Source organism: Bufo gargarizans, chromosome 7 (genome assembly GCF_014858855.1).
Source record: "Bufo gargarizans isolate SCDJY-AF-19 chromosome 7, ASM1485885v1, whole genome shotgun sequence".
In the NCBI taxonomy this organism is placed as follows: Eukaryota; Metazoa; Chordata; class Amphibia; order Anura; family Bufonidae; genus Bufo; species Bufo gargarizans.
The window spans coordinates 57,317,437-57,339,762 of record NC_058086.1 but is presented as its reverse complement, the minus strand read 5'-3'; the positions used below and the strand labels follow the sequence as shown (position 1 = coordinate 57,339,762).

The following is a 22,326-nucleotide window of genomic DNA, read 5'->3' as shown; positions in this document are numbered from 1 at the left end:
CTATGGGAAAGGTTGAAAGAAATGATTATTCTAATGTATTCCACCAAAGTTATGAGAGTACAAAGTAGCGGTGTACTGTATGTTAAAGAGCCCAAGACTCAGGTGGGCCGATCACTTTCAGCAGCGCTTCATTTGCACTTCCCGGCAGAGCAGAGGACATTCAGTTCCCAGTCTTTCATGTCCTCTCTTTCATATCCACAGTCAGGGCAAGGTTGCAGACAGCGTTTCTCCACAGGGGGTTCAACCTCTAATTTGGCTATAGGACAGTAGCTGCCCCGGGGGAACCAAGCTGTACTAATCACATATGTGCCGGGTCACCTCTCAAGCCACACTATCATGTGCTCGGGGTCACCAGCCTTCACTTCTGAATGCGTCCAGAGGGATTTTCAGTAGAAGAAACCTCTCCAGTTTAAAGTGTTTGTGTCCCAGCTTTCATCGCAGCTGTGCATGGAAAAGAAGCTGCACCATAAACGGAAGCACGAGCTGTGGAGATGCCCTCCACGTATGCCTTTTATAACCGCAGCGGCTGAAAATTGACTTACTAGGTACCAACCTGTTGCACTTAGAGATTAGCTTCTTCCGCGTAGCTTCTTGTCCCAGTCTCGTGACACTCCTTGGGCTGTCTTTCACATCTGCATTTTCCTTTCCAATTTTGCGATCCCTCAGAGGACCTCCAAACTGGAGGAAAACGCATCTGTTTGAATAATGCAACCGGCTGCATCCGGCGACGGAACTGCTTGCCGGATCACTCTACCGCAAGTGTGAAAGTACCCTAAATATGCTCTTTGGTTTTAGGCTATAGCTACATGGGGGCTGGCACAATGACGCTGACTGGCAACAGGTCATAGAGAATGATTACTGGTATATTGCATCTCGAAGAGCTCCTTCACAGTCATGGTGCATTTTTTGCCGCAGTTAAAATCTGGACAGAACACTTTTTATTTTATTTTATGAAATCACACCATTTGGCCACAATTAGTTACGTAAAAAATGTGTGTTGATTGTGCTATGTGCATGCATCTTCACAGTTTCTACAAGCCTGTTTGCTCACATTACACTTTCCACTTTCCCCTGCTTGTATCAGTTCTGAGGCTGCTGTAATCACAAGACTTTATTAACTAGCAGACTCACAAACTGCTTGTAATTCTCTGTTTAGGTAACTTTGTCCAGCTAAGGCTACTTTCACACCTGCGTTTTCCCTTTCCGCTATTGAGATCCGTCATAGGGTCTCAATAGTGGAGGAAAACGCTTCAGTTTCAGTTTTGTCCCCATTCATTGTCAATGGAGACAAAACTGAACTGAAGGGAACAGAATGCACCAGAATGCATTCTGTTCAGTTTTATTGCGTTCCCATGATGCACACAAAAGCGCAGCAAGCAGCGTTTTTGAGTACGTCCTGGGATGCTGAGCAAGACGGATCCGTCATGACTCATAATGTAAGTCAATAGAGACGCATCCGTTTTCTGACACAAAAGAGAACTAATCCATCCCCCCAGTGACTTAGGCTACTTTCACACTTGCATCAGAGGATTCCGGCAGGCAATTCCGGCAATCCGGACGTAAACGGATGCATTTGTTAGACGTATCCGGATGCATTTAAATACCGGATCTGTCTCTCTGGTGTCATCCGGAAAAGCGGATTCCGGTATTTGCTTTTTTTGAAATTTTTTTTACAGATTTAAAGGTCTACGTATGCGTGGACCCGAAGAACGGATCCGTCAATGCAGCGAAATTAATGCCGGATCCGGCATTCCGGCAAGTGTTCAGGATTTTCTGTTGGAGAAAAAAAAAAATGCAGCATGCTGCAGTATTTTCTCCGGCCAAAAAACATAACGGGGACTGAACTGATGCATCCTGAACGGATTACTCTCCATTCAGAATGCATTAGGATAAAACTGATCAGTTTTTTTCCTGTATTGAGACCCTAGGATGGAACTCTATACCGGAAAAGAAAAACGCTAGTGTCAAAGTACCCTAACAATGGTTTTAGAGACGGATCCGTCTTGTATATGTTAAAGAAAATACAACCGGATCCGTTCGTAACGGATGCAGACGGTTGTATTATGAGTAACGGAAGCGTTTTTGCTCATCCATGACGGATCCAGCAATAATGCTGTGAAAGTAGCCTAATTTAGCTGCTGCTCTCCTCCTCTTACTAGAAGTACATTTTTTACACATGGCCCAATCCAGGTGACACTGCTTACAACTGTACATGGCAAGAAAATACATATACAGCACAGCAAAAGTTTTAAATAGATGTAGGAAAATACTGCAACGTGAGAGTGCTTTCAAAAATAGAAGCGCTAATTTTGATCAATTAACAAAAGTGCTAAGTGAATGAGAGATCTAATGATAGATCTAAATGCAATCAATATTTGGTGGGACCCCCTTTTGCCTTGATTACAGCATCAGTTCTTCTAGGTAGACTTACACACAGTTTTTGAAGGAACTCAGCAGGGAGGTTGTTCCTGACATCTTGGAGAACTAACCACAGATTTCCTGTGGATGTAGGCCTTGCTCAAATCCTTCTGTCTCTACATGTAATCCCAGACAGACTGGAGGATGATGAGGTCAGGCCTCTGTGGGGGTTATAGCATCACTTCCAGGACTCCTTGTTCGTCTTTACGCTGAAGATGGTTCTTAATGACATTGACTGTATGTTTGGGGTTGTCCTGCTGCAGAATAAATTTAAAATTGAAACTATTAACATTTCTATTTTTAAAAGCATTCTTACGTTTTTGCCATCCGTTTAAAATATACTTTGGGGGGGGGGGGGGGGGGATACAAAAGCCTAGCACACCTAGCTTTTGTATCCTGCAGAGTCCGGTATCAAAACCTATACGTTTAACAGTGGATCTCTATGGTCACGGATACCACTGTATAGCATCGGTATGAGGCATCCGTTAACGTATATGTTTTTTGTAAATGTTAAACCGATGGCAAAAACGTGATGTGAACCCAGCCATACTTTGCAGCATTTTTCCCATACCTGCCTAAAACTTTTTCACAATACTATGTATTGTACATGCAGATCTATGTGGCTTAGCTGCTGTCACCTCGATGTCACAGTGAAGCCCTGGCTACTGCTTTTTAGATAAAGCGCTGCGATGAAAGAGTAATAATTTGGCTGCTAAAACCTGACCACAAATTACTTTAATACCAGTCCTAAAGTGCATTGCACAGGACTGGAAATGTCTGTCTGAAGGGTCCTGTGGGCAGAACTCTAAGATTTAGAGCGTACCATTGAACCATCTACTGAAGCTTTCCTAGACCATAACACTAATGCCCTGATCCTAACGGAAGCATTTTCCTGCTGACAGATGCCATCTGAATGACATAGAAACAATTAACTAAGACTTATGCAAGCATCAGTCAAGGCTATAACGGTACACGGGAGACACAATTGTATGGTTGGCAGTTTTTAGAAATATTCATCTGAGCAGTTAACGTTGCATCCCAAAAATGTCCTGGGTGTTTTCTACATTGGCCAGTAGGTGGTGCTGGAAACCTCTCAATAGTGCGTAGGATGGAACAACTGCACAGCGGCGTATTATGGCTCAGTGCAGCCTCAGAGTTGTAATACGGCCCCTATAACAATCTTAAGAACCCTCTTGTACTTCTGCATGTCTTCAGTTATATAGAAGAGTGCAGATTTTTATTTTTTTATTAGGTCTCTTACAGAATATAACATTAAAAAAAATTGTGGCACGTTCCACGTAATTCTGCACTTCTTCAGACAGGTTTTCCAGTAAAAGCATTGCTTCTAGAATAGAATACCTGAGTTATACAGGGTCTCCATACGGCGGCACAACTTAATTTTTTTTGTAGAGGACCCTTCTCTATATCATCAATAAACAGATTTTCTTGCTTTGTTGGTGGAACTTTACCCAGTGTGAAAGGGTTTGTCCATTAGGAAACGCCTCGATCACCTTATGTGACTACTCCTGAACTGCACTACATGTTCTATTCCCCTGCAGTAAGATTAGTTAAAAGGACTTGTCGGCAGGATCAGTCCTATTAAGGCTACTTTCACACTTGCGTTCGGGGCTCCGCTTGTGAGTTCCGTTTTAAAGGCTCTCACAAGCGGCCCCGAACGCATCCGTACGGCCCTAATGCATTCTGAGTGGATGCGGATCCGCATTAGTAACCTAATGTCATACTCCACCAACATTTAAGGGGTTTTCTGGGAGTTCGATGTTGGTGGCCTACCCTCAGGATAGGTCATCAATATCTGATTGGGTGGGGGCCTGACTCCTGCTACTCCTATCGATCAGCTGTTTGAACATACGACATGCCAGGCACAGCGCTGTACATTGTATAGCGGCTGTGCTTGGTATTGCAAGCCAGGCCCATTCCCAATCCCACCTAGCCCACGTGACCAATAAACATGACATCACCGGCCTAGAAAGTAGCACAGCATCCACTGGAGCACCCCGGTCTCTCCAAACAGCTGATTGGCTGGGATGCTGGGTGTTGGACACCCACCGATCAAATATTGACGACCTATTCTGAGAATAGGCCATCAGTATTGAACTCTAGAAAAACCCCTTTAACATTTTTGTAAATGTAAAAAAAAAAAAAAAAAAAGTCTGGACAGCACTCTTTTTTTGGTATTTTTGTAGTATTCCAGGCTGGCTGTATGAAGCTCCGTTTTGTCTTGGTATTTTCCAGTGCGTTTGCTATGAAGCCCATAAGATCTGTGGCCCCATAAGATCTGTGGCCAAAGCTGACTTGCTAATGGCTTTTTCTGAAGCGCCGCCTACTGATCCTTTCTGCTATGTACGGTCACATGCACCCCTGTAATTCGTACATGTAGATACTTCTCGACCAATTAAAGAGGTTTTCAAAAATGTTAGCCGTGATCTATGCAAAATTAGTTGAAAAAATTGCCTTTCGCTGCTGAGGCCAGTGATTGGCTGCAGCTGTCACATTAACCTTACAAATTATACAAAAGTATGAAAACCCTCCTAACTACAGTCCATTTGGTGCCCCTCACTTGGTTTATGCTACTGGAAGCATCACCATGGACAAATCAATGCTGACCTGCAATCTTCTAGAGGTGTTTTTTAGCTGCAGTCAGCAGAATTTTTAAGATGTTCATAGTTACCCATCGTCTCTAGTTCTTGGAGGTAAACAGCCTCTTTGTCCCTTGAAATGTGCTGATCTGTTCTTCTGCCTTTTTATCAGTGCTTGAATAATCGTTCCGTAAGACCGAGGTGAGGCAACATTTGAGAGAGAGCGAGAGCATGAATGATTTAGAGACGTGTAGTAAGTTCCTTCACACGTCCTTTACATCTTCTGGCTGCCATCCGAAGACGAGCAGTGATCTATATATCACATTTTTCAAGTTAGGTGTGAACAGCTGCACACAAAGGGAATTAATGAATACATTTTAATAGAAGCTTACGTCGGGTTCTCAAGTTTTTCTATGTGAATATGCCTTCATTACTGAGCCATATGAGGTATAGACCTCGGGGTACTATAGAGAGACAGGATTAATGTAAATCTGTTAATCAGGTCAGTTGGTGAAGTTGTATTTCACAATTGGGGCTCTTTAAAGAGGACTGTCACCTCTAGTGACGTCAGTGTTAGTAAAAACTTGTGATCCTCATGAAATAACAATTCAGGAGGATCTTTTCTTAGAACTCTGTGTTGTTCTGTTTCTCTATTATTCCTTCTAGAAATTTATGAATAATTTGACAACCAGGGGTTATTACCCTTGTCAAATCCTGCTTTGCCTGTCCAAGCCTAGACAGAGCCTGTGAGTCCTGCTTTGCCTATCCAAGCCTAGACAGAGCCTGTGAGTCCTGCTTTGCCTATCCAAGCCTAGACAGAGCCTGTAAGTCCTGCTTTGCCTATCCAAGCCTAGACAGAGCCTGTGAGTCCTGCTTTGCCTATCCAAGCCTAGACAGAGCCTGTGAGTCCTGCTTTGCCTATCCAAGCCTAGACAGAGCCGGTGAGTCCTGCTTTGCCTATCCAAGCCTAGACAGAGCCGGTGAGTCCTGCTTTGCCTATCCAAGCCTAGACAGAGCCGGTGAGTCCTGCTTTGCCTATCCAAGCCTAGACAGAGCCGGTGAGTCCTGCTTTGCCTATCCAAGCCTAGACAGAGCCGGTGAGTCCTGCTTTGCCTATCCAAGCCTAGACAGAGCCGGTGAGTCCTGCTTTGCCTATCCAAGCCTAGACAGAGCCGGTGAGTCCTGCTTTGCCTATCCAAGCCTAGACAGAGCCGGTGAGTCCTGCTTTGCCTATCCAAGCCTAGACAGAGCCGGTGAGTCCTGCTTCCACTACTCCCACACATAGCAAGCATGTGAGTCATTATTAGCCCACCTGAACATGGGGAGAGCCTGTGAGTCCTGCTTTCTATGAACCTTCTAGAATTTAAAGGGCTATATCCCTTAGCAGCATGTGAGACCTGACGGAGCAACTTTAACCCTTCCCATAGCATAGTTGGGCTACACTCGTCTGTTACAGAGTGCCCCATTGTCAGAACCGTACATCATTTGCCATATTTGCATTAGTAGGACCAGCAGGATCTCTTCAAGGAGACAACCAATTCCCTGGGATTTCTAAAGCTGACTCATGACGGTGAACGGTTTCTTTAGCCACATTCAAATTGGGTTGTCGTGATGAGACGGCCCTCTTAGGGCCTATTTACAGGTGATGAGTTTTAAAAGATTGGTGCTGGCATTGCCATCATTGCAGTTATTGTGCATATTATACCATTTTGGTCACTAGCGCATTACTTTGTATAGTTTAATACCCATGTGGCATTTCGCCAAATCTGTGCTGTGTTCCCGACCCGGCTCCTCTGCATTAATGCCTCATGCGCTCCCTGCATCTTGATGCTTTCTTAAGCGTAGTCCCATTAGTTGCCAACCGGCCGTCTTCTCTCCTTCCATCTCAGTAACTTATGGCTCTACTACCAGTGCTAGAAAGAAATTGCTGTGGACATGGGGGGGAAGAATTACCCGCTGCCCCCACCGCTCCTCTTTCCCCAGCCAGGCATGTTGTCTTAAGAGGGAATGCAAGTTACTTTTAAGCCTGTCCAGTCCTCCCCTCCCTCCTTTCGTGCCATTATTCTTCCTCAGATCCTGAGCCACTACTAAATCAGCCTCACTGCAATGATGTGTCATGGGAAGCTAATGGAGCATTTCAGCCGGGGCACTGGAGGAGGGGAAATGGTACATAAAAATAAAGCCTGCGTAAGATGGCGAACAGACGATTATGTTGTTTAGCACTGACCTTCAGTGATCATCAAAACACTGGGGATGTGCCCATGTCCATCAAAGCGGAGATTGAGTTGGCGCTGTATGCAAATCTACAATTACCAGTGCGGCAGCAATAAGTGCAGGGACTCTAGCTGTGGACCTGTGTGCTGTGCTGTCAAGGTCTTCCTCTAGGTTTATGTCGAGCTTAAAGGAGTCGTCTCATTTCACGGAGCAATGGCATATTGCTCGGAGATGTCATGACCTATGAACAATGGGGGGCCCCCTCTAATTCTGATAAAGGAGGAGCTGCTGTTCAGATTCATTGTTTTTCCCTGCACAGCAGCGCTCCGAGCCACCCGCCGCGAAGGGATCTGCAGCCAGCTCTATTCACTTGAATCTATTGCCCGCTCTTCAGGGAAAATCAGTGATGGGACCTCATCACTGCAACTTCCTTATTCTCAGGATTTCTGGGGGTCCCAGAGGTCTGACACTTCACGATGATAAAGTGATGGCATATCCTAGTGAGATGGGAATACCCCTTTAAAAAGGCATCTGTCAGCAGATTTGTACCTGTGAAACTGTCTGACCTGTTGCATGTGCCCTTGGCAGCTGAAGGCATCTGTGCTGGGCCCCATGTACATATGTGTCCGCATTGCTAAGAAGAATGATGTTTTATTATATACAAATGAGCCTCTAGGAGCAACGGGGGCGTTGCCGTTACACTTCGAGGCTCTTCTCTCTCTCTGCAACTGCCGTCCGCTTTGCACTTTCTTTGACAGGAAATCAAAACATCATCACATCTGGCCCTGTCAATCAGTGCAGAGGGCGTGTCAGTTACAGAGAGCAGAGCCTCTAGGTGTAATGGTAACGCCCCCGTTGCTCCTAGAGGCTAATTTGCATATATTAAAACATCATTTTTCTCAGCAATGCAGGCACATATGAACATGGGACCAACACAGATGCCTTCAGCTGCCAAGTGCACATGTAACAGGTCAGCCACTGTCATAGGGACAAATCTGCTAATTGGTGCCCTTTACTATCTCGACATTGCAAGTCCCACCTCTGACACCCTCTCCGGTCTCAAGAATGGTGCCCTTGCAAGGACAGAGAGCATGCTGCGCATGTGCGGCATCCTCGTCATTTACTTCTATGGGACTTCTGAAATTGCCAAACCAGTGTTCTTGGCTATTTTGGAAGTCCAATAGCAGTAAATGGAGAGTAAGCTGATTGTACTTGACCTCCCCTCTATTCACCACTATGGGACTCTTTGAAATAACCGAGCCAGGGCTCTGCTGCTTTTGGAAGTCCCATAGTTGTGAATGGAAGGGTGACTGCATGTGCAAGACCTGCTGTCCATTTACTTCGGGCTCCCTTTCTGAGATACTGTAGGTGCGGGTCTATCCTCTGGGTCCTGCTCCTATCGATATGCTTAAATGTCCAGATCGGAACACCATTTTAGTATCTCTTGTTTTCATGTCTTTAGGATACGACTAGTCTTCAGTGTCTCTATAAGAGAAGGTGCTAATGCTTGAAATGTAATCGCATTAGTAATTTAGTAACATTTTTCTTTTTATTGTTTTTGCAGTAATGAGTATAATTTGTATTTATTTTTTGTATCAACAAAGTAACAAGCGGGAAATGAAAGGTTAATGTGTGTGGGGAGGCAGCAGCTTCCATGCCATCCATATGCCTGTGGTCGTATTTGTAATAATTGTTAATGACACTTCGGAAGAAGCTGTCGTAAGCGATCATCATTATACTGTATGTATATTACTAAAACAATTAGTTTTGATAGGACAGTCACGATATAGGACGGCTTTTGATTAGGTAAGCCACAATGTCAACTCTGACTCAGAGACCAACCACCCAAAACTGAATAGCGGCCTTAAAATGATGCAACATCTCATATATTCTCATTAAAATATTAAAAACTTTCTAAAATTCCTTTGAAAGCAAAATTTACTCCATGCTACAGTGCTTTGCAAAACTATTCAAATTCATTTTTTTTTCGTATTTTGGTGCCTCACCACCTGGAATTAACATGGATTGTTTGAGGATTTGCATAATTAACACACACAACTTTGAAGATGTTTTTTTTTTATTTATTGTGAAGCAAACAACAAATAGGACAAAATAACTGAAAAAGTCAATGTGCCTAACCAATTACCCCCCCTAAAGTCAATACTTTGTAGAGCCACCTTTTGCGGCAATCACAGCTCCAAGTCGCTTTGGATAAGCCTCTAAGAGCTTGCCACATCTTACCACTGGGATTTTTGCCCATTCCACTTGGCAAAACTGCTCCTTCAAGTTAAATGGTTTGCGCTTGTGAACAGCAATCTTTAAGTCTGACCACAGATTTCCTATTGGATTGAGATTTGGGCTGTGACTCGGCCATTCCAACACATTTACATGTTTACCCTTAAACCAATTAAGTGTTGCTATAGCCGTGTGTTTGGGGTCATTGTCCTGCTGGAAGGTGAACCTCCGTCCTAGCCTCAGATCACGCACAAAGTGGGACAGGTTTTGCTCAAGAATATCCCTGTATTTAGCACCATCCATCTTTCCCTCAACTCTGACCAGTTTCCCAGTCCTCCCAGCATGATGCTGCCACCACTATGTCTCACTGTGGGGATGGTGTTCTTTGGGTGATGTAATGTGTTAAGGTTTGTGCCAGACATAGCATTTTCTTTGATGGCCGAAAAGTTCAATTTTAGTCTCATCAGACCAGAGCACCTTCCTCCATACATTTTGGGAGTCTCCCACATGCCTTTTCTCAAAATCACAACGTCCCTTTTAGTTTTTTGCTGAAAGTAATGGCTTTCTTCTGGCCATAAAGCCCAACTCTATGGAGTGTACGGCTTATTGTCGTCCTATGTACAGATACTCCAGTCTTTGCTGTGGAACTCTGAAGCTCCTCCAGGGTTACCTTAGGTCTCTGTGCTGCCTCTCTGATTAATGCCCTCCTTGTGAGTCTGTGAGTTTTGGTGGGCAGCCGTCTCTTGGCAGGTTTGCTGTTGTGCCATATTCTTTCCATTTGGTTATGATAGATTTGATGGTGCTCCTGGGGATCATCAAAGATTTGGATATTTTTTTTATAACCTAACCCTGACTTGTACTTCTCAACAACATTGTCCCTTACTTGTTTGGAGAGTTCCTTGGTCTTCATGGCAGTGATTGGTTAGTCATTCCTCTTGCTTAGGTGCTGCAGCCTCTGGGGCCTTTCAAAAATGGTGTGTATATGTAATGACAGATCATGTGACACTTAGATTGCACACAGGTGACATCATTTCACTAATTATGTGACTTCTGAAGGTAATTGGTTGCCCCCAGAGCTTTTTATGGGCTTCCTAACAAAGGGGTTGAATACATACGCACATGCCAATTTTCTGTTTTATATTTCTAAACAATAGTTTTATTTATATATTTTTCTCATTTCACTTCACCGACTTAGACTATTGTGTTCGGATCCATCACATAAAATTCAGATTCAGAAAACATTGAACTTAAAGGGTTTCTGTCATCAGAAAAATCGTTATGTATCTGGCTGACATTAGAGATGTGCTAATGTCAGCAGAACATAACTGTATGATTTTTAACTCCCTGCCTGCCGCCGTTCCCTCAAAATAAAGACTTTTATAATATGCTAATGAGCCTCTAGGTGCTAGTGAGGCGTTGCTGTAGCACCTAGAGGCTCCATCTTCTCACCCTGTGCCTCGCCCATGTCCAGTTGATTGACGTCCTAGTTCTCCTCTGTGCCCGTAAAATCCCGCGCCGTCCCGTTTAGTATTCGGCGCAGGCGCAGTGAGTAAAGCCGGCAGCAGTAGAGCGTCCTTAACTCACTGTGCCGAATACTAAATGGGACGGCGCACGTGCAGGGTTTCGGCGGCACTGAGGAGAACTAGGACGTCAATCAACTGGACATTGGCGTGCTAAAGGGTGAGAAGACGGAGCCTCTAGGTGCTGCAGAAACGCCCCACTAGCACCTAGAGGATCATTAGCATATTATAAAAGTCTTTATTTTGAGGGAACTGCGGCAGGCAGGGGGTTAAAAATCATAGTCATGTTCTGCTGACATTAGCACATCGCTAATGTCAGCCAGATACATAACGATTTTTCTGATGACAGAAACCCTTTAAGGCTGTAATGTAACAAAATACAAAAAAAGTCAAGGGGGGTGAATACTTTTGCAAGGCACGTATTTAATAAATTAATGATACAATACTAATCCTACTTAACATTATTATTAAGTTGGTGTCGGTACATTTCCACCCAAAACCGTCTCTGACTCCAGCGCCCTGCTTAGAGGTAATGTTGTTGTCTTGCAGCACTGGGATTCTGGGTTTGACTCCAACCAAAGATGCCTTCTGCAAGGAGTTTGTATGGTCTTCCCCTGTAGTTTATTGGCTTTGAGGAAAATTTTAGTGTCTGTGTGATTTATTGAAAAATTGTGCGAGCGTGAGTCACATTGGTGGCAGGGACTGATATGAACGGCGGCGCTCTCTGTACACTGCTGTGGAATATGTTGGTGTTTTATAAGCAAAGTTAATAGAATTAGGTTTTTAAAATTTGTAGCATTAAAGGGGTCGTCTCATAAGCTGATCGCCCTCTCCCAACACCCCCGGCAAGCAGACGACTCTCAGGAAGAGGGCTCATTCACACGACCATATAAATGGGTCCGCATCTGTTCCTCAACTTTGCGGAACAGGTGCCGACCAATTCATTTCAACGGGGCCGCAAAAGACGCGCACAGCACACCGGGTGCTGTCTGCATCCGTAGTTCCGTTCCACGGCCCTGCAAAAAATATAGAGCATGTCCTACTCTTGTCCGCGGACAAGAATAGGCATTTTCTATATAGCTCTGGCCCTGTGCGCTCTGCAAAAATGTGCAACGCATATGGTCAGTTTCCCTGTTTTGTGGATCCGCGATTTGCGGACCGCAAAACACTTATAGTTTTCTGAATGGAGACAGGAAGCTGTGGCCAGCCAAATGTTTCCTCTGCACCAGGGGAAATATAGTATTACATGGCGACCATTCAGGTGATTGGCCACCATGTAAGGCGAGGGAGGTAGTCATCTGATCTGACAGCTCCTGTAGAGCGCTCTCTAGTCTGTGTTATAGGGGGGGGGGGGGGGGGGTGTCTATGATTTTCATATGCTTAATAGGCCATAAGTTATAACCCCTCTCAGCAGAGCTGCATCTATGTCATGTTACCCTTAGCTGATCTGAAACCCCTTCCCATGACCAGCTATTATCTCCAGGGAAGTTGCAGGCCGCCATCTTTTTCCCCGGCAGGTAAAATGATGTATTACATGGCTGCCGTTCAAATGAGCAGCTCTCAGCTGGGGCTCATAGGGGTAGAGGTAGCACTCTAATAAGCCAGCATCTTATGTGATTCACATTAATAGTTCATTGCAATCGTTTGCTCTCCCTGCATATAAAAATGTTGTCCTGTCACGAAGATTGTGTTTTAGTTTTTGTTTTTCTTTTTGGAGTGTCAATTTGTTTCAGATGGTTTTTTTCTTCTTCCTGTTATTGCAGCATAGAGTTTGACAGAGACTGTGACTACTTTGCCATTGCCGGTGTGACCAAGAAGATCAAAGTATACGAGTATGGCACTGTTATCCAAGACGCTGTGGATATCCATTACCCAGAGAACGAGATGACCTGCAATTCTAAAATCAGGTGAGAAGTCGATTTTATGTACAGTATTAAAAACAAACGGTTTTTGAGACACAACAATTGTACCCACAGTTATCAGATACTTACAGGGCCCCTGTCAGCAGATTTGTACCAATGACACCGGCTGACCTGTTACATGTGCGCTTGGCCGCTGAAGGCATCTATGTTGATCCCATGTTCATATGTGCCCGCAATGCTGAGAAAAATATATGCAAATAACCCTCTAGGAGCAACGGGGGTGTTGTAATTACACCTAGAGTCTCTGCTCTCACTGCAACTTTTGCGTCCTCTGCACTTTGACAGGGCCAGGCAGTTAAAAAAAAGTCATCGTACCTGACCCTCACTTCTAAAGTATATCAAAGAGCAGAGCCTCTAGGTGTAATAGCAACGCCCCCGTTACTCCTAGAGGCTCATTTGCATATCTAAAGACATCATTTTTCAGCAATGCGGCACATATAAACATGGGACCAACACAGATGTCTTCAGCTGCCAAACGCACATGTAACGGGTCAGCCAGTTTCATAGGTACAAAACTGCTGACAGATGCCCTTTAATTGTTGTTAGTGGGGAAATTCTCTCTTCAGCTGTTGGTAACGATGAGACAGGAAAAATATTAGCTACATGCAGCCCTATTTTCCCAGTCAAAACAATAGACACCACAATGAAAACTGACGGTTCCCAGGTGAGTAAGTAGGGTCCGCCAGGTGTAGTTGGTACCAATAAACATTAGTCTGAGGCCTCATGCACATGAACGTATTTTGTTTCCGTTTGTTCTTTTATTATTTTTTTTTTTTTTGCTAGATAGGTTGCGAACCCATTTAATTCAATGGGTTTGCGAAAAAAATCTGTATGTCTGTTCCATAGCCCTGCAAAAAAGATAGAACATGTCCTATTGTCTGTTTTGCAGACAAGGATAAGCATTGCTACAATGCATCCGGGAAAAAAAACTGCTGCCAGTCGGGCGTCATCCGTATTTTTGGCGGACCTCAAAACATACGGTTGTGTGAATGTAGCCTAAGGTCCGCAAAAAATACAAATGAACGGAACAGCTGGCCCCTAATAGAACAGTCCTATCCTTTGTCCGTAATGCAGACAATAATAGGACATGTTCTATTTTTTGGTGGAAAGGAAATACGGACAGACGGAAACGGAATGCACACGGAGTAACTTCCATTTCTTTTTGCGGACTCGTTGAAATAAATGGTTCCGCATACGGTCCGCAAAAAAAAAAAACCGGCACAGACATGGAAAGAAAATACGTTTGTGCATGAGCCCTAAGGTTGATCAAAATAAAGACCGTTCAACATGGATTATTTCTTTGCTGTATGTGAATGGAGTGTAAATCACCCATGTGCTTGCGCTGGATGTGGGCTGTTGGGGATTTGGGTGTGGGATCCGATAAATCCTTATCAATTCCTGAATGTATGAACAGGCTCTGTGCATCCCCTGCCACCTGAGTTAGGGACCATTCACATGTCCGCAAAATGGGTCGCATCCGTTCCGCCATTTTGCGGAACGGGTGCGGACCCATTCATTTTTGCATCAGCACTTCCGTTCCGCGGACCCGCAAAAAAAAAAAAATAGAACCTGTCCAATTCTTGTCCGCATCCACGTGTGCGGTCTGCAAAATGTGGAACGCACATGGCTGTGTTTGTGTTTTGCGGACCGCAAAAAAGTTGCAGACGTGTGACTGTACCCTTATACGTAGGGGGAACTCCTATCACCATTCACCTCATCTACTTTTCAAATTAGTGGATGATATGTCTGCTGTCGTCATTGCTGTACTGAGCACTAATGTGCGGTGTGCCAGCTGTGTCCCAGCCGCCTCTGTACCGGCAGTGTACTTGGAGCGGTGCCATACACCAGCTGAAGCACCCATTATCTTCACCTGCTTTCTGTACAAATTCATCCCTCTCTGTTTTCAGTCTCTTACTCCCAGCAAGATCCCCCAGAGAAATACACTTCATCTTCATTTTGTGTGGCGTCACTCTACCTCCTGTTGTAGCCACCAGATCATTCGCTATAAAGTAGCGTGGCTGTACGTGTGGGCGATAGTCCTGCTGAAATGGGTCCAGGAGGATTAGATGTGGTGGGTTGTTAATACGAGGGAGGGTCGTAGAGCAGCGTAAGCATTCATTTACATTTATGGCCTGGTAATTGGATATCTGTGATAGATCGGGGTCCGACCCCTGGGCTCTTCCCGTCTCTGAGAATGAATTCCCATTATTCATCTACATGAATTGGACTGTCAGAAATAAGGCCGGATTCACATCACTGATTAGTTTTCCGTTCTTCTGATCCTTCAGAAGAACAGAAAAATAAAAAAATATGGATCCTGTATTTTAAGCTTCCGTTCTGCTCACTTATTCACATTGGCATCAGTTTTAGCCATTTCCGTCGGTGATCCGTTATTTTAGACAAAAAAAAGTCCTACTGAAAGTTTTTTTTTTTTTTTTTCCTTCTATTTAGAATAATGGATCTGAGATGGAAATGGCTAAGGCTAAATTCACACGACCGTGTTTTTCTGTGCACATCCCTTCCGCAATTTTGCAGATCGGATGCGGACCCATTCATTTCAATTGGGCCACAAAAGATGCGGACATCCGCACTTCCAATCCGCGGCACCAAAAAAAGATAGAACATGTCCTATTTTTGTCCTTTTTTGCGGTCAACAATAGGCATTTCTTTCATGGAGAAGGATGTTCCAGTCCGTAAAAAATGTGGAACGCATGCAGCCGGTATCGTGTTTTTTTTTTTTTTTTTTTTGCGGATCCGTGATTTACGGTCCCCAAAAACAGATTAGGTTGTGTGAATGTAGCCTAAAATGGATGCAAAATGTGCGTAACTGAGCATAACGGATGCTTAAAATACAGTATTTTTTCCCCCGTTTATTTTTCTCGCATTCTGCGGTCTCCCATGGGTCCTCTTGCTCTCTGCAACATTCCACAGAAATGTAATATATGTAGTTCAGAGTTTATATATGTAAAATAAAAGCCTCTGTGACATGGAGGACATAAGGTTGTCATTAGACTTGTCGGTAATTTTATTACCCTCGCTATCCAAATAGGAGCTTAAAGGGTTTGCCCCATGTGGGAAAGTTACTTTCAGTTGTACCTTCTATCATTTTGATAAAGTTACCCTGTGGCTGTTATTTTCGACATGGCCTCCTTCTCTCCCTATTCCTAATTCTTCTTTCCCTTTGTTTATTGCTCAGTGTCAGGGCTCATGGCCACCGTTGTAGTACATAGTCTTTCGTTCCTTGAGCTGGGCTCTGGTGGCTGGGACCACGGAACCGTGCATCTCCCATCCTGGCCACCTCTCTGCTGCTCCATAGAAACCAATTAAACAGCTCCTGGGTATCTTGGGGGAACCTAGCAGTTGTGGCGACCCTGTCGGAGTCCCGCACTGGCGACCCTGATAATAGAAACAGGTAGCAGCTGTATCGGGAGCGCACCCGTACAGGCGAGCACTGCGATGACGTCAACTCGTCAATCAAATCGTTGGTAACCACCCCCTTAAGATTCAGGAAGCAGGGTGCTGTCACAGAGAAAGGTTAGTGAACAGCGCTGATTGGACAACCCCTTTAAGAGAATACTAAACACAGAAAATGCTAAAAAAAAAATCATAAATCCCAGGACGGTCCTTCCTTCATCGCCTTCTTTCCCTTGGTCCTGTTTTGTCATATTGCAGGTAAACCTCTCCGTGCCCCTCATCCTCCTCACAGTCCTATGACCAACTGCATGACAAGTGGCTGAAGCAGGAGCCTTCCTGCTGTGTCCTGTCTGCAGTAGGACAGTAAGATGAAGCTCCAGGCTCTTGCTAAGCCGAAAAGGAAGCATCTAAGGAGGAGATTAACTCCTTTGTTCTTTGCAGAATTTCGACAAGACTGTACGCATGAAGTAGACAGTGCCTCAGACTGACGTACTGGTTGGACGGCCATATTTCTTTACTTTTAGCATTCATTTCTAGTAGGTTTGAATGAATTTAGCTCGAATTGCTGTATCCGAACCCGATTCTTTTAAAAACTTCATTAAGAATATTGGCTCCGTCCTACTGTAAAGTGTATTGCTTCTGCGGAGGCCTTTCCGAAGTTTCAGGCAAATATCGCGTTCGGCTTCGTATTTTGATAGTGATTTATGCGAATAAACGAAGTGACACGTGATCGAGGCGAGATGAAGTAAGTTTTGCGATATTTGCTGAAACTTCGGAAAGACCTCTGCGGAGGCAATATTTTTTACAGTAGGACAGAGCCAATATTTTTTATGAAGTTTTTAAATGAATCTATATCCGAACCCGATTCACTCAACCCTAATTTCTAGGTTTAGTGTTCATTAAAAAATGATGAAAAGGAAATGATGTGAGAACTCTGCATACAGCAGCATAGATCGGAGCTGTCTTAAAGGGGTATTCTACCTATAGGACCCCCGCCAATGGCGAAAACAGGGCCCCCATACCACGTGGAGCCCAAAAATGAACGGAGCCAGTGAGGCATGCGCTCGGGTGCTCTGTTCTTTTCAATGGAAGTTCCGGAGATGGCTCCCTACCCTGGAATAGCCGTGTAGAAATCCATAGTCGTCTGCTCCCACCTTTCCGTTCCGGCTTTCTGACTCCCTTCATTTGTCTTCCAATCTCTCATTCACACGGCCGTGCCTGTATTACTGCCAGCAAAGAGGGGGCCGTGTGCACCCCACATCACCAATTCAGACCCATTTACTTGAATGGGTCCGCAATCTGGAAGGTCGGAACCTCCGCACCACAAAAAAGTAGTGCATGCAATTTGAATGGGTCTGGATCCGTCTGCAGAATCCGCACAGATGTTGCCCGTGCAATGGGACTGGAACGGCCGATCAACAGCCGTGTGCATGAGGCCTTTAACAACCACGAGGATGGGACATGTGCGCCGCTACAGCAGGTGCTTTAATGCTTGTGAGCTGCTACATGGACAAACCTGCTTCTAGAGGCCTGAATTTGCTGTAAAATCAGAGGTTATTGTGACCTGAATGTGAGGACAAGAGAAATGTCGGTGTTCTTGTGACCTTCACCCCCAGCTTTTTCCTTGGATGTTTGCAGTAACCAATCATTAAGCAACCGGAAGTCTCACCGGAGACCTAGCCATCCATCAGCAACCTGTCCACAGAGGTAGGTTTTAAAAACCAGAGGTACACTTTAAGGGTGTTTGGGGTCCACAGATGAGGCTCACTGCTGTGTATTATGGCCGGTTGGCAGGTCTTCTTGTAACGTTGTTAACATATTGCATCTATTAACCTTGTCTGATGTAACTGGAGGTCAGTGTGTAGGTGTCCACAGTGAATATTGAGAGGTTCTCCATTATTCTTCCAGTTCATCAAATCCATCAGGTCTCTTGGAGACAGGACAGATGCTGCTGATACCTTATTAAAATGCTGGAAAGTGACCAACAAATGTGCTGCACGAGAAGCTGGAGCGGTGCAGGCTCTGCTAGGTCGTTCATTAACCGTGTTATCCAAGCCTTGGTCTTAGACCTACACGTCGCCTTATTTTTTTTACTTCCAGTATAATGGGGAAATTTGTCAAAATGTATTTAGATGGAATGAGCCAAAAGAACGGTGCATTCCTTTCTGCTTTTTTGGGCCCCATATAGGACTTGCTTTGCTTTAGTGAATATAGTTGGTGTTTGTGTAGTAAAGAGCCTACTGCTGACTGTCTTAAAGGGCATCCGTCAGCAGTTTTGTACCTATGACACTGGCTGACCTGTTACCTGTGCGCTTGGCAGCTGAAGGCATCTGTGTTGGTCCCATGTTTATATGTGTCCGCAGTGCTGAGAAAAATTATGTTTTGATATATGCAAATGAGCCTCTAGGAGCAATGAAGGAGTTTTCGTTACTCCAAGAGGCTCTGCTCTCTCTGCAACTGCCGCACCCTCTGCACTTTGACAGGACCAGGTGTGATACCCTGTCAATCACAGTGCAGAGAGAGCTGAGCCTCTAAGTGTAATGGTAACGCCCCCGTTGCTCCTAGAGGCTCATTTGCATATATTAAAACACAATTTTTCTCAGCAATGCGGGCACATGTGAACATGGGACCAACACAGATGCCTTAAGCTGCCAAGTGCACATGTAACAGGTCAGCCAGTGTCATAAGGACAAATATTGACAGATTTGACGTTGCACCCACTTGTTGCTGCTGATGCGGTTTTCTAATAGTTGCGTTTGGTGAACCAGTGTGAGATTTGAGGACTTTCAACTAAAGTTTTAAAGATGTGCTTATCATTTTTGAGCTCCATATACTGTTCGGTATGTGTTTTATAGCAGAACAATCATATTGTAGAAGTTGTTTTTCTCGTTCCTGCTGGCTCTGGTCAATGATGTTGTTCTGAAAGGGCATCTGTGCTCACAGGGGTAATTATGGGTATTGTTGTGGGTGGACAAACACTTGAGTGATGTCGTTATCCCCTTGTCTGCCTACCCTTGTATTTCGCTGTGTGTTCCCTTAGTTATGCTCTTGACTCTAGTTACTTTTCAGCCATCAACTGTTTTTCTGCAGTTCATTTGTCACTTACTTTTTATAAAATGTATTTTTCTTTAAAAAAAAATTATTAAAAGCTTAAAATACTGCTCTTTAATTGACAGGGTCAGGCAGTGAAAATATCATCATGCCAGGCCCCATCAAAGAGCAGAGGGCTCAGCAGTTGCAGGGAGAGCAGAGCCTCTAGGAGTAACGGCCACTCCCCTGTTGCTCCTAGAGGCTCCTTTGCAAATATTAAAACATCCTTTTTTAAGCATACGTTTTGAGCGCATGGATGTTTGAAGGGATTGTGCCACCTGGGCAGCCTCTTCAGTCAATAAGAACTCACTGATAATCCCTGAAGGTCCAGCAGCTGCAGGTGGCCACGCATTTTTATTTCTGCAGTGGCCACTACAGGAGAAATGTGGTATTGCATGGTGCCTGGTCATAGATTTTTATTTTTTTTCCAGAATGGAAATAGACTAATAGAGAATAGACAGTTCCAAGCCAATGACTCTCTTCTATGGCATTCATAGGCCTAATAGGACAACCCCTTATAACCTAGTACTTGTATACCGTCCCATGTAATCAACATTTTTCAGAAATGTGACTTATTTTAAACTGATATGGCAGTGCACCATGAAATAAAGACTTCTAGTCACATGCAATGTAAGTCCTGTGAACAACTGGTACATGTAGTGGAGGTTAAAGGGTGTCGTCCCACCATTAAATATCATATTTATTGTATAGATCATACAAATGCACAATTTTCCCATTTATTTGCTGTTAGTGATTAATATAAAGAGGTTATGACATTTTTTATTTATTTTTTTACACAGCATGGCACCACCTGGTGTTAAAACTGTATAACATCGTGCGCGGCCACCTAATGAGCTGGTGGTCACACATGGTCAGGTCTCTCCATAGTGATAGCATGGCGGTATAGCTGAGAAGAAGGAATCATATTGTCAGCTGCCAGAAGGAGATGGAGACTGATTCTCTCCAGAGCCTGCCCCAAGCAGCACAAGATCAACATCACAAAAAGGGGACACGTGGAAGAAAACAAGAATGTTCTTTTTTTATATTCCAGAAACACTGTCAATTACTTTAAGACAGATCTTAATAGCCTTTCAGGGTCTCTTAGTATGGAAATGATTCATGAGACAACCTCTTTAAGGTGGTCTTCCGGATAACATGACGCAAAGCTGTATGGTTCACTATTTCCTTGCAGAAAAATGTTGAGCCATTGTGTCGGCGCCTGCTGTCCTGAAAATAGGACATATTGTAGCGTGTGGACATCTCTATGGAATGGGCTGATGTCCCCGCAGGGCTTGTGACTGCGGAGCCGACATGTTTGGTGTCAGCTGCTTACGACACCTTGTATTGCTGAACAGTAAAGCCTTAATGTCTAATCAGGTGAGCGGCAGCTCCTTGAAATTTACTCTAAATAAAAAAAAATAAGTTTTCCTTCTCGAAAACAAGCCACAAAAGAACCTTTTTTTATTTATTTTCCTACAAATCTTCCCTTTTTTATGTCTTGCATCCTAGGCACCGCGAGCACACGGCATTCAGCTGGGTGCCAGCTCGCTCACAAAAGAATGGAGGATTGATGTGTGGAAGCGTAAAACTGTACACAATGCGAGCGACTGATAACTCATTTGTCTGTTTTAGAAACTGAAATTCGGAAGCGTTCCCTTTCACAGTGGCAGTTTCCTTGACTTTGTACTTGGCTGGTTATAAAGCACTGCCTGGAGTGAGACCTCGGAGTACTTTATGCGTGGAGATTTCTGACTCTCAGAGATGTCAGACCACATATCAAGGGTCGTTGGATGGCAGTGAATCATAGTGCAGTGATCATTATTGCTGATCCCAGCCGTAAAACTTTAATCCAGGTGCTTTCACCAAAAACTGTTTTATCTCTCCATGCATTGCACGTGTCGCCTCCAGTGATATCACTTAATTTTTCATTTTTAATGGGATATTTTGAGGTATTTGCTGCTGTTTTCGTCTTTTAAAAAAAAACAAAACAGTGGTCCTGATTTATATACTGGGACAATTTGAACTTCGTCAACAAATTGGTCTATTTGTGTAAAGGCAGCGATCTGAGAGTCCAATATATGAAAACGGTACTTGTTGAACTTAACACAGGCCAAACTATCACATTCTGACTTAAAGGGGTTGTCTCATCTCAGACAATGGGGGCATATTGCTAGGAAATGCCTCCATCGTCTTATAGGTATGGGTCCCAGCGGGACCCGCACCTATATCGGGAACAGAGCCCTGCAAATGCATGGCCTGCCACCGCTCCCATTCACTTCTATGGGCCCAATTGACTCCATTATAGTTAATGGGTCCCCAAGAGCATGCCGGTTTTATCCGGCAGTGCTGGATCTGGAGGATTCTGGCGGGCTGTTATCTGCCGAATCCAAGTAGCCTAAGGCAGGTCAGGAGTGGAGACCAATTTTTGAGACAAAAAACACAGAAAACAGCCACATACAGCTGGATTTCCGATGTTGAGCAGGAGCAAAAAATTTACTTTGGCCTGTTGCAGAATATTGATAAATGTAAAATATATACTATTTCTAAACCCCCACCCCCCCCACCCCAAACCCCTGTACAGCTATCTGTGACTGGCACACAATGCTATCAATTGCTGATGACACCTCCCCGTCTATAACGGAGATCAGCAGAGCTATAAGGCTAGGGCTACACGGCGACATACCGCGACACGACAGTTTCACAAAAAACATCCTGGATGGACTAGTAGGACACCATAGATTAGCATTGCAAAATAGGTCATGCGACACATGTCGCCGTGTAGCCCTAGCCTTCATATCAATCTGCTCAGCTCCTCCTGCTCTATAACATGCACTCTGCAGACGGCGCTGCATTTTGTGGAGACAGGTCGTGTCTAGTAAGTGGTCGATCATCTTTTTTTTTTAAAAAGCGAGGAGC

The 22,326-nt window shown here is 44.3% G+C and overlaps 1 protein-coding gene across 2 annotated transcripts in view; it reads left to right on the top strand.

The window, feature by feature from the left end:
* The window catches only part of COP1 (COP1 E3 ubiquitin ligase), a 188,822-nt gene that overhangs the window by 75,388 nt on the left and 91,108 nt on the right, over positions 1-22,326 (top strand). For both annotated transcript variants that reach the window (XM_044301397.1, XM_044301396.1), the window contains one exon: positions 12,748-12,891. In XM_044301397.1, coding sequence (XP_044157332.1) covers positions 12,748-12,891 — 144 coding nt within the window. The remainder of the gene's footprint in view (positions 1-12,747; positions 12,892-22,326) is intronic.